The 15646-nt window shown below is 43.4% G+C and overlaps 1 protein-coding gene across 3 annotated transcripts in view; it reads left to right on the forward strand.

Moving 5' to 3' along the window:
• Positions 1–15646, forward strand: part of LOC111272624 (cGMP-inhibited 3',5'-cyclic phosphodiesterase 3A) — a 90326-nt gene that overhangs the window by 32373 nt on the left and 42307 nt on the right. The window contains exon 1 of one of the 3 annotated variants that reach the window (XM_022854207.2): positions 11076–12258. The exons of the other annotated variants lie outside the window; for them this stretch is intronic. Coding sequence (XP_022709942.1) covers positions 12235–12258 — 24 coding nt within the window. The 5' untranslated portion in view covers positions 11076–12234. Of the gene's footprint in view, positions 1–11075; positions 12259–15646 lie in introns of those variants that run through there. 3 annotated transcript variants of the gene reach the window in all.

A 15646-nucleotide genomic window follows, 5' to 3' on the forward strand; every position in this document is an offset into this window, starting at 1 on the left:
CAGTACATACGAAGCAATAAAAAAAAGCTTCTCGGGGCCAATCATTTCATAGGACCTCTTATCACGAAATGTCAGCATCACTTGGATACACCGAGCGTATCTGTGAGGCATCAGCAAAACTGAATTATTCAGGTAGTCACAGTGACAAAAAACAGTAATTTACCATAGTTGCCAGGTGTTTGAAGGTGGTACGAATCCGAGATCAGGTTTGCTTGACAGAGTTCCTTGAAGCTTTCGCCATGTGCTCATAATTATTATTATAGAGATACATGTCACATAGCAGTATGACACAGTGGTGAAAATAAGAAAATTTTTAGAAGATTTACGCTATATTTAACTGTTGCCAGTAACAAGACGTACAAACAAAACAAGCTCAAGTACTCCTCTGCTATGCTTAAAGAAAGCGAGAACTCCGCTCCGAACTGGTTGTGTGTATGGCCATACAAACTGTTCTTAGCATATCATCAAGTCACCAAGATTACGCCAGTGCCTGCTTTCCGTCCGCCATCCGTTCATATGTGGAAAACTTTTGACCACTCAACGATGTCCCTCCTTCCTGCATCGGATGTCTGATTCTGGAGTTTATTCTAAATTTCACGCCACTTCTGTCACTCGTTATTAACAAGCTTGATATACATTATATATATACATATATATGTATATAGAGGATGAAACACCGAAATCTCAGGGTTTTCCTATAAAGCGTCTGTGAGGCTATATTTAAACATAAATAGATATTTTAATTTTTCTTAACAAGTGCATGTTTTGAAGTTGTTACTATTGACGGTTATATTTATTGCATATAATTGATAAGGTTCATCTTTGGGCCGATGGAAGGCCAAACGTTTCAGAAATGCAACAATTTCAAACCGCGAATAACCAGACAAAATGTTTAGGGCGCAAAAAGTTTCAGGTTAGTTATTCGAGCCTATCTGGACAACCTAATAGGCAAAAGGCCGTTAATTTCCATACAAAAGATCCAGGTGTATTAAAAGTGTACTTTTTCAATTTTTAAGTAATTTTGATAACGTTTTGGAACCCTTTGGAAAATCTTTGGAGACGCTCAGACCCCTCAGAGAATCTTCAGAAATCGCATAGAAACCGACAATAACGTAAAGCGTCGATTCCAAGGAACAAAGGGAGTTTGTAATTTCAGTCGGTGGATGTTCATCTCGCATGAACACACCGAATAATCGCTAATTTCTGCTCAAATTCTGGAAACGATGCATTGTTTGGCACCATGATGAGTTTGCTTTTTTTTTTATTCTAGATCCTTTTTTATTCTGCCCTGCTTTTTTTCGTAGCAAGATTATTGAACGGGACTCTCATCTCATTGTCTCCACACACCGACTCCCCCGATGGCAATTGTTTCCCCACGGTTGTATCTCTTAGGCACTGCGTCTGGACCATCCAAAAGTCACAGACTGATCACAATGAAACTTTTTCTATTATATCATCATTGTGAGAACTGTTGTTCATGTTTCTTCTGTAGGTGTTTTCTACCGTTGTTATATTGCTGACCACGGTACCCGCCAACTCGAGGGCTTCCGTCCTCAGCTTCCGACGAGTAAAATTCAAATTGTTCTTCATCGAACGTAAGCCGAATAACGGCACGACACACTATGTACATTCAAAACAGTTTGAATGATCTAACAACGGCCAAATAAATGTGTTTGCTGTACGTAAGTGTCTGCCGGTATTGCTGGCCATTGCTCTCCTGAGTAAATGTTGAAAAATAGCAGTATTCGACAATGATATCTGTGCGACCCCTGTTCCAGGCGTTGGGCCTAGTCAACCGTCGTAGTCGGAGAATGGGTGCCTAAATGATCTCGCGTGTTTGATACAATGCTTTCCGACTGGTGACCTCTCTGGCGGCTGTGCGTCGTCTCCACTATTCTCCAAGGGCCCTCCCTGACGCCCTTAACTGGTAAAATATTGACGGCCCGGATCTGGCGATTCCATAGGATTTATGAGCATTTGTTCCCTATACGGAGCACATCTGGTATTTCTTATTGGTATATAGATTACTTGCCTCGACACTAGTTCATGACGAACAAGCTGCTCTTCCGTTCATTTGCGCCAGCACCGGTGATTACGTGGATCACCAGGGCTACCGGCGCTAATGCTAAGTCCGAGGGATTGCCTGCTGCGGCAATCCTGCACCTACCCAGCCCGCCTTTGGAGGCGATCTATCGGTAACTTTTGTACTCTCGCCCTTGAGCTCGGACAGTTGGCTGGCTCTCAGGCCTCATAGCCGTTTCATAAACTGAGTCAGGCACGTCACTCTCAGCGTTTTGTGAAGGACTACGTTGTTGGTTGGGGACTGGCTAGGAGGCTATATCTTTCAACTACGTCCAAACTACCAGCTTTTTAACAGACAGTAACATATATATATATATGTATACATATAGTTTTGAAATTGTACTTAGATACATTTGGGCGTAAATGCGAGTAATGAAGCTGTTCAGTATTGCGTAAAATATTTCGAAGACGAAGACTGCTAGGGTTTGGAATAACTCTGAAATTTGTAGGAAATGCTACAGAATATAGAAAATAATCCTGGTCTTTGACTACCTTTTTGAGAGTTAGTAGAACAAGGTAGAGCGGGCCGTTACGGGTATGAGTTCGGTAGCTTGCAACTTTTTTTAGGACTACGTGGTTTTTGAAAAATGTCGTTGGTTCTTCACAGCTTTCGAATAACTTCGAGTACTAGTCATATCTTTTTCGCTTCCGTTTTTAGAGGTGTTGCGGAAACTTCAAGGTATGCTTAAATCACATTGTAACTTGGACCTTTGTATTGCACATGGGTCCGGCGTTATCTAAGGGCCGCTTTTTCGTACCTCTTCACCTTCGCCTGTGCTATCAAGACTGCAAGATTGTTAGGCATTAAAGCTTACGTTCTTCAATCCAATTTCTGGACTCAACCCCTATACCGATACCCATCCGATATAGGACATAGTTGTCTTTCTGTTATGTTTATTTCTTTTATGATCACAGCATGTGTGTTTGTTTACCAATGGTAATTGTATTTCTATAATTCCTTTTTAGTATAATTAGTCTATCTGACAGTATCCGCTGTCATTGTCATTTTCCTACGAACTTCAAACACAAACGCGCGCACACACACGTATGTTCGTGTGTGGAACTGCACAGATGTCCAAGTTAAGTTTCATGTAACTTTTTGTTGCTGTGTCTGTAGTTGTTGTTGTTGACTCAGTTAGATTAAATAAACCATCCATATAGTCATTGCTGTCACAGCAGCCGCCTCTATTGACTATCTTCCTTTTGTTTTCCCATACGCTGGCAGGCTTTTTATTTCTTATATTCTTGAAATTCATTAATTGTTTTATCGTACACACTGAACGTGACGCAGATGTATTTATTATAAAAAACAAAACAACATAGAAGTCAAAGGGAACATGCACGATTTAAATGAAGAAGGGAGACCTACGTTCGCGCGTTACCTGATTATGCAAGTTAATGTTAGTTCCGAGCATTTATTTGTCCCACATTGGTACAACACCGTTCAACTTCGAAATCAATTATAACTTATTTGCTGAGATAACTTTGGCGGACTTCACTCGCTACTGGATCCTGTAAGTTGTGTATTATAGATGTCCTTGTTTCCAAGTAGCAAAATGGCAAATCATTTTGTTATTGTCTGGCAGTGACTGTTCGTTTATAGTGCGTCTGAATATGTGTCCATTCGCGTATATTTTTCTTGGACATTTTTATGTGCACCTGTTACGGCCCATGGCCGATTATGAACGAGTGTTCGGTGTTCTCTATACCGTCAGTTCAGTCAACCTACTATTATGCACCATATATATCCTGCTTGACATCCCTGCTTTTGCTCTGTTTTCCTGTTTGATCTCTAAGTGGCTGTCTAATCATGTGGCGACCTGGTGTGCGTATAAGTTCTTTTGTTCTGAACTTCTTTTAATAAGTTGATCCAGCATACAAAGGAGAATATATCGATCAATCGAATTCTGCCTATAAGTTCTGATAGCAAACAATAAGCTTGTTTGGCCAATAGCTCGAAAAGAATGTGTAACATTTACATGAGCAATCAGGACGTAGGAAGACATTTAAAAATTTTCCACCACTAACAAGGTGTTTGACTGCGTAGGCCAAATGTCGTCAGGAAATTCGTCAGAAAATTCGAGAGGTTAGAGAAGCCTTTTTACCTCCGTTTCAAACTACTGCTAGAGTTGTTTAGGACGACCATTCTCCACAGCGAGCAATAATTCTAGAACCATATTTATTCCAAATGTTATTATTTCTATAGAGCGTTTTTTCCCTGTCGCTGATATTTATCCAACATCGAAATAAACGCAAGTAATGGCCGTTTAGCGGTCAAGTGGAAATACACTGCGTTCCATTAACGCCTTGTTATTAGCACATTTCTTACTTTTTGATGAGGTTATTGTACTTCAAGACGGCTCGACTTTGGTATAACGCCACGAAGTCTACCCATTGCGCAACAGCCGAGGCTCAAATGGAACTGCAATAGACTTTCGGGAAAATATTCGAGAAGCTTCTACAATTAATATGAGTGCAAATTTGTCCCGAAATCAATGCTCGTTGCTATGCATTTAGTAGTTGCTAGGTGCTTGTTGTCCATGTGGTAGCGCAGTGGATAATGTATGTGCCTACTAATCAAATTATAGTCTGGGTTTGAACCCGGGCTTAGAGAGACATCATTCTGCGGTAAACGCCAGCTATGTAACGGATTGCCTAACGGAGATAACGGGCGTAAAACCAAAGCATAGATGTGCTTATCATCTATCTTGAAGCGCGACCTCAGCCGCATTCAGACTTAATAATTTCCTCTATGCAAACTAGAAAATCAATGCTTTCTTGTCTGTAATAGATATTGAAGCCCTTCCAGCGAAGTCTTCATTAGGTAGAAAATGACGATTCGTTTATTGGCTAGCGCCCAGATTAATTTTTTTGGATACACAAATAGCGTGATTTTTTGTAGTTTGGTCGATTGAACTTTACCACATTACGAATATAGCTAGATCAATGTGACACATGTGATCTAAACGTGACGATATTATAATATAGTTTACTAGGTTTAACAGGTTATTTATTATCGAGGGAAGCTCCCGAAGATATCATCAGCCTATCTGACAGCTCATCTTCTTCAGCTTTACTATAGCCTACACGCCAGGATAGCCAGTGCAGCAGGGAAGCCGTTATTATAAGCTGGTTAATATCTAGTGCTAAATAGCGCCCTTATATTGTATAACAGTGGTGTCTATTTGTACGTAAATTGTAGCCCACTTAAGCCCTATTTAAAAAATATACTGTCTACTTCAATATAAGCAGCTGTAAATGCTTGCATATTAGAAAAGTAGCGGAAGATTTTCAAGAGAGACTATTAGATCATAGTTGGGGAAGACTGTGACAAATTAACGAATCGTCCTTAACGAGCGATTGTGCTATTTTAACGAGCGTGCTGATGTATAAATTGAACAAAACATAACCTGATTCACGCTAATCTTATCGTGATCTAGTCGTCAGCTTGCAGCCCCTTTGCATTATCAGCAAGCGAGTATACTGAATATTGTAAAACGATACAGAAAATCAATACGGAAATGTAAGCACAACAGTAACGAGAGAAAAAGAAATAATCATCTAAATGTAGCATCAATAAAATGTTGAGTCTGTCTTTTTTGTCGAAAATCGTATCAGCCCCTCTCGCCCCAACGCCCCTCGGTCGCGGGATATTTAAGTCAACTCCCAAATAGAAAAGTGAGTCGAGAGCATGAGAAAATACGTCATATCTATACATTTGAAGCCAGTCGCACGCCGCATCGATAAGAACAAGCACACAAAACTCAGTGTCGATTTTCGCACACGACTGACGGATGAAAAATTTTCAAAAACAAAAACAATCAGATCATTTCGATCGAGGCTGCTAATAGATCGAAGCACCGTTAAGGAATATTATTCTGAGAAATAAAGTGACGTCAATCCGGCTGTTCCGTGCTGAATAGTCATATCGAAAGAACCATATCTGCTTATCATTCTGTCACCGATAGATATGGAGAAAGGACTGGAGCTACCTAAGAGTGTCTGGACGCAGTCGTACTAAATATTACATCAATGTGTTCCAATGGTCGCCTTTTGAGATCCGTTCGTATCACATCGTCCGCTTATCTAGCCTTCTATCTTATTTATAAACTTATCTAACATATGTTTGTTTACTAGCATAGCTAAGACAATGTACTATTTCAGTACCATTTAATGAGACAAAGTAAAAATTTATTTGTATTTGGGGATATGAAAGGGCACCTATTCTTTAAGCGGCCCGGAGGCACTGCTAGCTTTTCTACCTGCTGTCACAGGCCTGTATGTACGGGCGGGCATCTTTCAAAAAAGGCCTAGCTAGCAGCCAGTTACGGCTCTAACATAGTACGAATTACATGGATCAAACGAAAGGATCATGGCTGTGACCCAACCGGCAATCTGTCGCCATTCAAATAATGAATCAATATAAATGTCAAAAGCTGCATTCATATAACAACCATAGGCTGCAATCGCCAATATGGTTCGCCGGAAAAGGAACAGAATAGAAAAGGTTTTTTTTTTTTATTTTACCAATTTATGAATTTCTTGTTCATCAACAATTTTCGGCTCAAATCCCATTTGTATTACTGACAAAAATTCGTTCAGCGTGACAACCATTTTGGTGCATTCGGCAAAGTTACGATAAGTACGCGTACATGCTAAATGTTTGTAAGAGTGGGGCAACGTATTATTGATCGTAGCTACAACGCCTTGCTCTCTAATATACCATAGAAATCGATTGGAACGTTCCCGAATTGATCAATCAATGAAGCGGACTCAGCTACTATGATACTAGGACCTGAGTAGTTCTATCCGGCCCAGTTACATCCTGGGTTCTTTTCTCAACCACTAGCGGTAAATTTGACAGGTTTCCAATTTTAGAAATCCACACATACAAGCATTTTCACGTCGTCATCAAAACGGAAATCTAGGTTTAATTATAGAAACGGTAATTTATTTTTAAGGATCGGTCATCATCGATTAGGTTAGGTGTAGAGAAGCTGTCAATCTAATTTTGGTTAATTAATTACAACTTTCTGATAAATTTATTTAAAATTGCAAAGGCTCTATAGCTTCCTCAGTGGTAAACAGTATAATTTATAAATAATATTAGAGCGAAATAAATCATTGTTTAGTCCGAAGTGTGCAAGAGCATGCAGCGCTCCCGATGAAATTAACATATTATACTCGAACAACGGTACGTACACGAACCACACGTTCGTTCCCTGAATCTCTATCTTTACTGCTGTCGTTCTCTATCTAAAGTTAAACAAGGAAAGAGGAAAGTTCCGAACTAGGAACAAGCACTATACGATGACGTTGCGTGACACGTTGTCCTCGATGCCGTCGTGATTTATTCTTTCATCGCAAAGACAACGCTATATGCCGTTTGTCAAGCCTCCTGCTCCTATGACTGTATAAACTATCAAAAGTGAACAGCCGGTTTTTGCGCAGCGATCAATCTAACATTGTATGGGTAGAAAGTGATACATGAAAAGATAGAACGCGTAACTGTCTAACTTTTCTCTGTTAGAATAACGATTTGACGGGGATGTTAGTTTGTTGTAACTTGTATTTAGAGATAAGATTTTCACTTCGAATTGAAAAACACTATACAATTATACACACTAAGTGAGGTGACTGAACGTACATGCAATGCACCATACATTAATAAACATAGTACACAACAACCAAGAATAGCCCAAACGAACTTAACCTGCATATACGTCTCTATCATGACAGTCAAGATTCTACGAACCACTTCTTACACTATACATTAGAAATAACATACAAACAATAGTTTTATCAGAGAGTCATGAAAGTCAGCCATATCTCGCAACGCTAAGGTCTACATAGCAAATCTGTCGTCAAAACTACAATCTGTATAGGTGTGCATAAGTATATATCTATGTACAATTAGACATCTTGTACCATCTTGAGGCACGAGGCAGAAAGATGCATCCAATCTCGTTTCAGGGTCAGCGTACCCATGCCTCTGGAAACTGTTCTTGCCACCAAATAAACCACGTGAAGGTAAATACCGTACACAGTAATTGCAAGGTCTATCGTATGCTTCCTTTGTTTTCTTTGCTTTCCGCTAAGCTGCAATTGTTTATGCACACTCGAACGGGTTACGTGTAACGAATGGGGCAAGGCATTGTGAAACCTAGGTAAAGTAAAACGACTCTAACCATTGCGATACATGACCTTCGGCAAGCTTTTTTTCCGTGAAAGATTTTGGATCGCTTTTTTAGATATGTCCAAGTAAACAGCCAAAAAGTAGATCGGCGTCACGGATATATTGGGCTGTCAACGCAGACATTCATAGATATTGTTACACACAGGACGAAATTTACATATACACATTCATAACTTTAAATTTAGTAGAAGACGAGATGCCAGGCAATAGCTCCATTTAAGTCCACACCGCACACGAATCCTTTGTGCCTCTCCATATTGATACGTCAATAGCTTCACGTCTAGGGATACGGAGAAAGCAAACGCGGAACGTGTTGTAGACGGCAAATAAAAAATGTACGCAAAATATTTAATAACGTTATCATTTATTTAAATTACATGTTCGAAAACGTGTTGCGCTACTGGCGCACCCCGTAGCTTTTCGACTGGCGACTAGACGGGGAAGACAACCGCTTAGCATACAATTGTCAGAGCGGTCAGGAGAGGGAGGGGGGTACTGTCTTAGGCGCGCTTTGCTCAAACGGATTTTCCCTCTGGTAAACTCGTAGGAGGGACAGTGTAATTATTAATTAATTAAAATTAAACAAATTTCTGCGTGAAAACTATCAGAAGCAATGACTTGAACGAAAATATCGTAAACGAGCGTTTATCTAGCGTTACCATTATAAAAGGTGATATAAAAATGCAAGGCGGACATTTACATTTCCCTGTTAAAGTGCACATTTTTAAGAAGGACCGAACGTGAAGTCGCTCGCTATCCATATCGAAGACGTCTGTGAGAGGAGAACAGGGCGAAAAGAGCGTTGCTTTCTTCTTTGTTACCGTCGCTGACGCCGTTGGTAACCTAAAGTCATACAAATATATATATATACAGTTGTATACTAGATGTATCCTATGTGGCTCGAATAGGTGTGTACGTATAAGTTTACAATAAATGGATAGGCTAACCCAAAATGGGCAGGACGACGACGGGACTTGAGGCAGATTGGCAGCGACGACAGCAGGGGCCGCAGTGCTGTAACTCAAACGACGGCCATCGTCGTTATTGTGGTGATGCGGGCAGCGACGTGGAGAGCTTGCGCGTGTCTACGTGAACGTCTGTTACCGTTACGGGTGAACGAGTCGTGATGTCGAAAACACCAGCAAGCGCCTAATGGAGACTTGAACAACGGCACATCATTGCCAGCCATTGTAGGCTTTCTTTTCCTACAACGCTGCCTAGACCCTTACGCTGTTATTGCTATGGTTGAGTGTCCAGCAACAGTAGCAGCTAAGCACAAGCAGCGTTGACACAGAACTGCTAACGACTGACCTGCCACAGAGCTACTAGCATATACTAATTGTTGATGCAGACGTGCACAACAGTCGCAACAACAGACGGCATCATGAACACAGATAGACCATAGGCGTCTACGCGGCATCGGTCACACGGGTATCGGGCAAAGTAATATTCATTCAACAGAACAGACGAGTAGGATGAAGTCAAGAGTATCGCAACAGACCAGCGGCGACGTCTGGTCTGTCTTATCGATAAAGGTATGGGCAGACAGGCACGCGTTCAAAAACACAACGTCAGCACGAAGGTTTCGGGCTTACGATGCGGCTTGCGCTAGGGAAAAGGGACGCCAAGCGCGATTGCCTCCACTGGCGCCAGCAATGGCAAGTGATGCTGAAATTATGGCGGCGACAAGTACAGCAGCCGGCCATCTTAACGATTAATGTAGAAACGTACGGAGCAGCAGGAGTATCGGTTGCCAGAGCAAGTGAACTTCGTGTAGCTCGTGCTAAAAAAACGCGACCGATACGACCTGTTTCGATACAAAAGTACAGCTGGTGTTTTCCATTGCGGGAGCCAACGTGACTAACTTATCGACGTACCACAAATTAGCGGCCGTGTAGAGACACGCTCGATGAAAAAGTGTTCGGGCGGTCGGGACGGTCAAACGGTACAAGCGGTCACATGCCCGTATCTCGTCAAAATCGCCAGCCATACTACATACACACAAACGCGAATCGACCCCAACGGCCGATAACATTAAGTAATAAGGTGTCACAGGTATGACAATCCAGAGATGATTGCGAAATTAGTTTCGGTAGTAGCAATTGTGAGCGCGATTCAGTTCACCACGCGAGTCCGCTAGACATCAGCGAGCTACTCAGGAAGCCAAAGATGCATAATTTCATAGTAAAAATTGCAGAAGTATAGTAGACAGACACAGAGAATTCGTACTGGGACGGGCAACAGGAGGCACCTGAGGCTAGAAGGATGGAAGCAGTCACGCTAGAAAGGCTGCTATCGATCAAGAGAAAGATTACGGTAGCATCACCACTAGCACAAACCATACTTGCTGCTATCGAAGAGTTCCCGTTGTACCAATAGGCCTTTGCGTGCAAGCAACGAGCACTCCGTTATTATGGGAGATGGGGGAGAACAACGGCCATAACACTACTAATAGTCATAATGGTCTGAGCAGTCGCAGAAGCTTCGGCGACGGCTACGACTCTCCGACGAAATCTGGCAGTAGTGGCGCCGGCGGTGAACGGCTAAACGAAGGCAAACGCGACGTTGGCCGCAAATGACGGCAGCCTCTTAAAATGCTACTGCTATCGCTATGCTAGTTATACAGTAGCTTTATTTAGCTGTAGTGCTCGTGGGTGGCTGGCTGGCTGGCTGGCCTCATTATCTGTTAACGCTCTCGCGGCGTGTCAACCAGTCGCGCATCATAGACGACAGTAGTGAGCGCAGCTAGCCGCTCTGTGTCACTTAGAATCGTGCGCAGGGCACAGCAGAAGCAGTTGCGAATGGCCTGCTGCTGCGTAACCGTGATTCGTGCCTCTAGGTCGGTATCGCTTACTTACTAATCGTCTCGGATACGTCGCACGCGTACGCTAGCGATTGGCGTATACCGGCATCCTAGAAAATCGGACCAGCTTTTGCCAGCTAGCCATATTTGTATTTACGTTGATGATTAGCGCAAAAGATCGAACACGTTGCCAGGCTGCGAACTGACGTTCAGTGATGGACAGCAAATGCCCCGCGCGGCCGCACGCAAGAAACGACGGTGGCAACAATTTCCGCATCATCAGCAGGCGGCACAGATGCTACTATTGGACCGGTAGGCCGGTCATACGGTACTGAACGCGTTCGCGCGCCTGCCCATACGCCGAGTCAGATACTGATACATGCCTGGCGATCATAAGAGAGGGCGGTGATGTTTGATGGCTGGTGACGCCGGTGGAGATAGTGGCAGTTCGCCACCAACGCCGTCTTCAGTGATCATCGGTACATTGGATGGTATCATTCTAGCGGGTGTCGTCATTTGTGATGCAAACGAGTCAATCAGCGATTCGTTCAGTCACTATACCTCGAGTCACTTCGTGATGGTGTGTCGTTCATGTTCTAACAATAACGCCAACACCAACAACAACAACGTTACTGACGTTATCGATATTTGTTTGTTAAGGTGAGGGAACGCTGACAGCAATAGGCAGGACCTATAAAGCTGGCTGTCTCTCTGGGACAGATAAAGTGAGACAGGCGAGTGAGGTCATCGGGTTTCCAGGCTGGATTCGCAACGCTACTGCATCCCTATGGTTCACACACTAAATGTCGTGTTTCATATGACTAGACAATCGATAAAACTATGCAAACTACTAGGCCTTCCTCTTCTTGATTGACGTACATATCGTAGGAGATTACATCGACGCGGTGATGACAAAGTATACATGTAGACGGTAAACTACAGTGAGTGTGACGTGTGTGTATGTCTGTCTGTGTCTATCCTCGTACCACGTAAATCGTTGTCGATTTAGCTGATTTAGAGTGCGTGAATCACGCAGCGCGTGTATGCCATTTGCAAGATCCGACTGAATTTTGTCGTCGTCTGCAGCTGCGTCGGAAACGCCGGAACAACAAAAACGACCGAAAGTATACGTTAACCACTAAAGGTAGCAGAAATGTTAGCCACATGTGCTCTAAAGGTAAATATGCGCAACAAATCCAAAGACGGAATTCTAACCGCTAACATACCATGTAACAATAGAGACGATAAAAACAATTACAAGTTTACATAATAGGACCTCTGGTGCCTGAACATAATGGCTCATGTGCGAGCGAGCGAACGCAGCGTCATCCTCTGTTGTGAAGCCAACCTAAATTATTTGTCCACTGAACTTTCGCACATCTGTCTTCGTTCGTTTTCCCGCTAACTTCAGAAGAGCCTACATTTGTTTGTTCGTGTGCATTTTAATAAACAACAAAACGAACGGCGACAACAGCAGGTGCTACACAACGCGTTGTTTGTAGAACGGACATTAGAATTGTGAGCGCTATTAGTTCTGCCGTTGCCGACTGTCGTCTCTGCACACCTACCCCAGTGATGGTATCGACCCATCATGTGGTCATTTGGCATCGCTGACGTGAACCCTTGGCGGTCCGCTGTCGCTTCATGATCGTGAAATGCCTATCCGAACGACCGAAAAGGAACAGCAAACGAGTGGAAGACGAAAAAGAGGACTCGGTGCTAATTTATCCATTGCATTGAGGTTTGTTCTGTCTCCCCTGTGTCGATAACTAGTCAATGAATCTCTACGCTCTGTATATTTGGGTGGCTATAAACAGCTATTCACTTGCACCGGTGTGGAGAGTGGCGTTTTTTGGCGGGCAGTTCGGCAGAACAAGAAGTTGACGGCCGCTTCTGACTGCTGGTGCTTTTCCAACTGCGGCAGGGAGAACAGCAACAAATGCTACTGATAGTATTATAGTCTGCTACTGACTAGTAGTCTCAGACAGTTTTCTGTGGTGCTAATTAGATACAGGGAGTGCAACACAGAAATTGATTACTGCCCCTGCTTCCTCTGCTGCAATCTGACCATTGCCGCATGCTCATATCATCCTATAATCGTCCCGAAAATGTCTTTCTGTGGTGGATGGTATTTTCCCGCCCTGGCCCCGCGCGTTGAAAGGCCCCGTGAGTTGATCCCCTGAGTACAGCATGTCCACTACGAGATTAGTATCAAGAATAGATGTATGCGCCATACGCAGAGCGGCGCTCCGCCTGTTGTGGTGGAGTGTAGATACATTTGTCAACAGTAGCTCGCGTCAAACGGACGGTTATTTGTTGGTACATCCGTCTGCTCGCGCCTATGATTGATCATTGCGGCAGCAGCGATGTCGGCCGAGCTCAGAAACGATGCAGATCGTTAACTGGTCAAATAGTGCATCGCCGAAGAGTGGAGCGGGCTGTAATGGTGACAAAACGCTTATTGGAGTAGCGATGTTTGCCCTCGAGTTAGATAGAAAGCGACTATTACAATCGCACCTGCAGCTTTGGCTGCTCTATTAGATGGGTTTAGACAGGCCGATACGCAGCTTTGCAAATCCGATTGGCGTCGCTTTTATCGCTAAGAAGCGGGGGTACCAAAATGGCAGGCGGACTAGTTCGTTGCCACTGAAGGACATGTACCATACAGCACACAGAGTGAAAGCCTGGAACGCTTTCGATACACAGCGCACTAACACAAACAGCCGTCATTCTCATATGCAGACAAATTGCCGAGCAATTCGTGGCCAAAGAAGGCGCTACGACAGGCTTTAGCCGGTAGCAACCCGTCGAAAACGGCTACCATAGAGGAAGAGCATGACGCGCGAGATCGAAACGGAGCAAGGGAAGAGTGACAGTAATGCTATGACAGCGCAAAAAGAGTCACTAAAATAGACAGGTTACTTCTATTCGAGCAAAGGAGTATGATGTCAGTAAAAGCGAGTTTTATTTGATAGGAAACTTACAATGAAGGGACTTAAGGGGCATGTTTATAATGGACGGTTGTCAATTGTGCCTACTTCGGCTCCATAGATTGGAACAGGCATACGCATAATAACACTTACATAGGTGAGTAGGCCGTGGTCGGCGGGCTAGACGGTGCCCTCGACACGCTGGTTGATAAACAAGTCATGACCATTTCCTCGTTATACATATCATGCAAAGGCGCACACATATGTATCTATGCACGGTATATGTACTATTACGTAAGCAAGCTTTCTTGTCCAGCTCGTCCATACATTTAAAAAAGGGCTTCTTTACCATGTAAACTTTATTTATGGATAATACCAGTACAAAATTAAAATTAAGTCAAGTGTGCGCCGGCAAAGCTTTTGGCTTCGTAGACATTCTGAAAATTGAAAAGCAAAAAACAACAGATGAAACCTATTTGTAAATTATTAGCATGCATATATATATACGACGTGTAAGTCGCAAGATAAGACTCGAATTATAATTGGGTCTTATATTTAAGGTACGCTTCATGGAACCACCATGCGTTTCTGGCTCGTCAAGTGGCGACCACACTTATTTAAAAAGCAAACAGTTCGTAGCATCATATTCAAAGTGACGTTATATTATGGTGATTCTGAAAAACAACGAGGTATGCCTGGCCAACCGGGCCCGTACCGTACCTCGAATCTGCTTCATGCTATCTGTTATAGGCTCGTTCACATGCGGTGTCTTTATGTGGCCTAAAAGGCATACATAGTTTATTCATTTTGCTGCCAAAACCACACAGCTGCACCGAGGACGCCGGGTCAGAACCCGCTGAGAGAAATCGAAGAGACGAACTTGGGCACCACAATCATGAGTGCCACTACCAACGTTGGCATCCAAAGCGGCGCGGCTGCGATAGCAGCGGCGCCAAGATACGACAGATCGGGCGCACACCGTCCCAAGTCAACAAATGAAAAATAGAAAGAGAATGATTTGCGGTATGTTCCCGAGCTTTTAGCGTATGCGATGAGAGGCGTATAGGTTCGCCTTGGTGCAGTAACGTTTCTTAGCCTGTTCTTATCCTTTAACCTACACTTGAGTCCCCTGGCTTACTTGGCCTAAGGATAAACTCAGTCTACCATATCGTCGATGCTCTACATTCTGGTGGTTTTTTTTTTGAGAATGTGCTATTCAGCTGTTCACTGATTGTAGAACTGCAGCGGTAGAAAGCTCAGCCTATGTCAAGCATTGCGTGCTTTTGAAGTCCTTCTCGTGTTGCTTGCACGACGCATCGGGACCACCAGGGGTGATGGCTAATCGCTCGCTCGCTCGCTCGCTCACTCGCTTAATGGCGACGGCCCCCCCCCCCCCCCCCAAGTATCGACTGCGGCAGCTTTCCGAGCAGTTTAAAGCTTTCCGACGGCTAGCTGAGAGGGTGGGAACCGCGCTTCACTTTACCGTTGCCGCAACGATTTTCGTTGACTACTTTTCGCCCGCATGGCTGGTAGAGGCACAACGAAGTTTTCGAAAACACTAGTTACAGCTTTACAGATATATCTAGCTTGAATTTAACGAGTATCTTTTAACGGAAGATTATTTCGAAGAAAAGA

Source organism: Varroa jacobsoni, unplaced genomic scaffold (assembly GCF_002532875.2).
Source record: "Varroa jacobsoni isolate VJ856 unplaced genomic scaffold, vjacob_1.0 scaffold_188, whole genome shotgun sequence".
Taxonomy (NCBI): domain Eukaryota; kingdom Metazoa; phylum Arthropoda; class Arachnida; order Mesostigmata; family Varroidae; genus Varroa; species Varroa jacobsoni.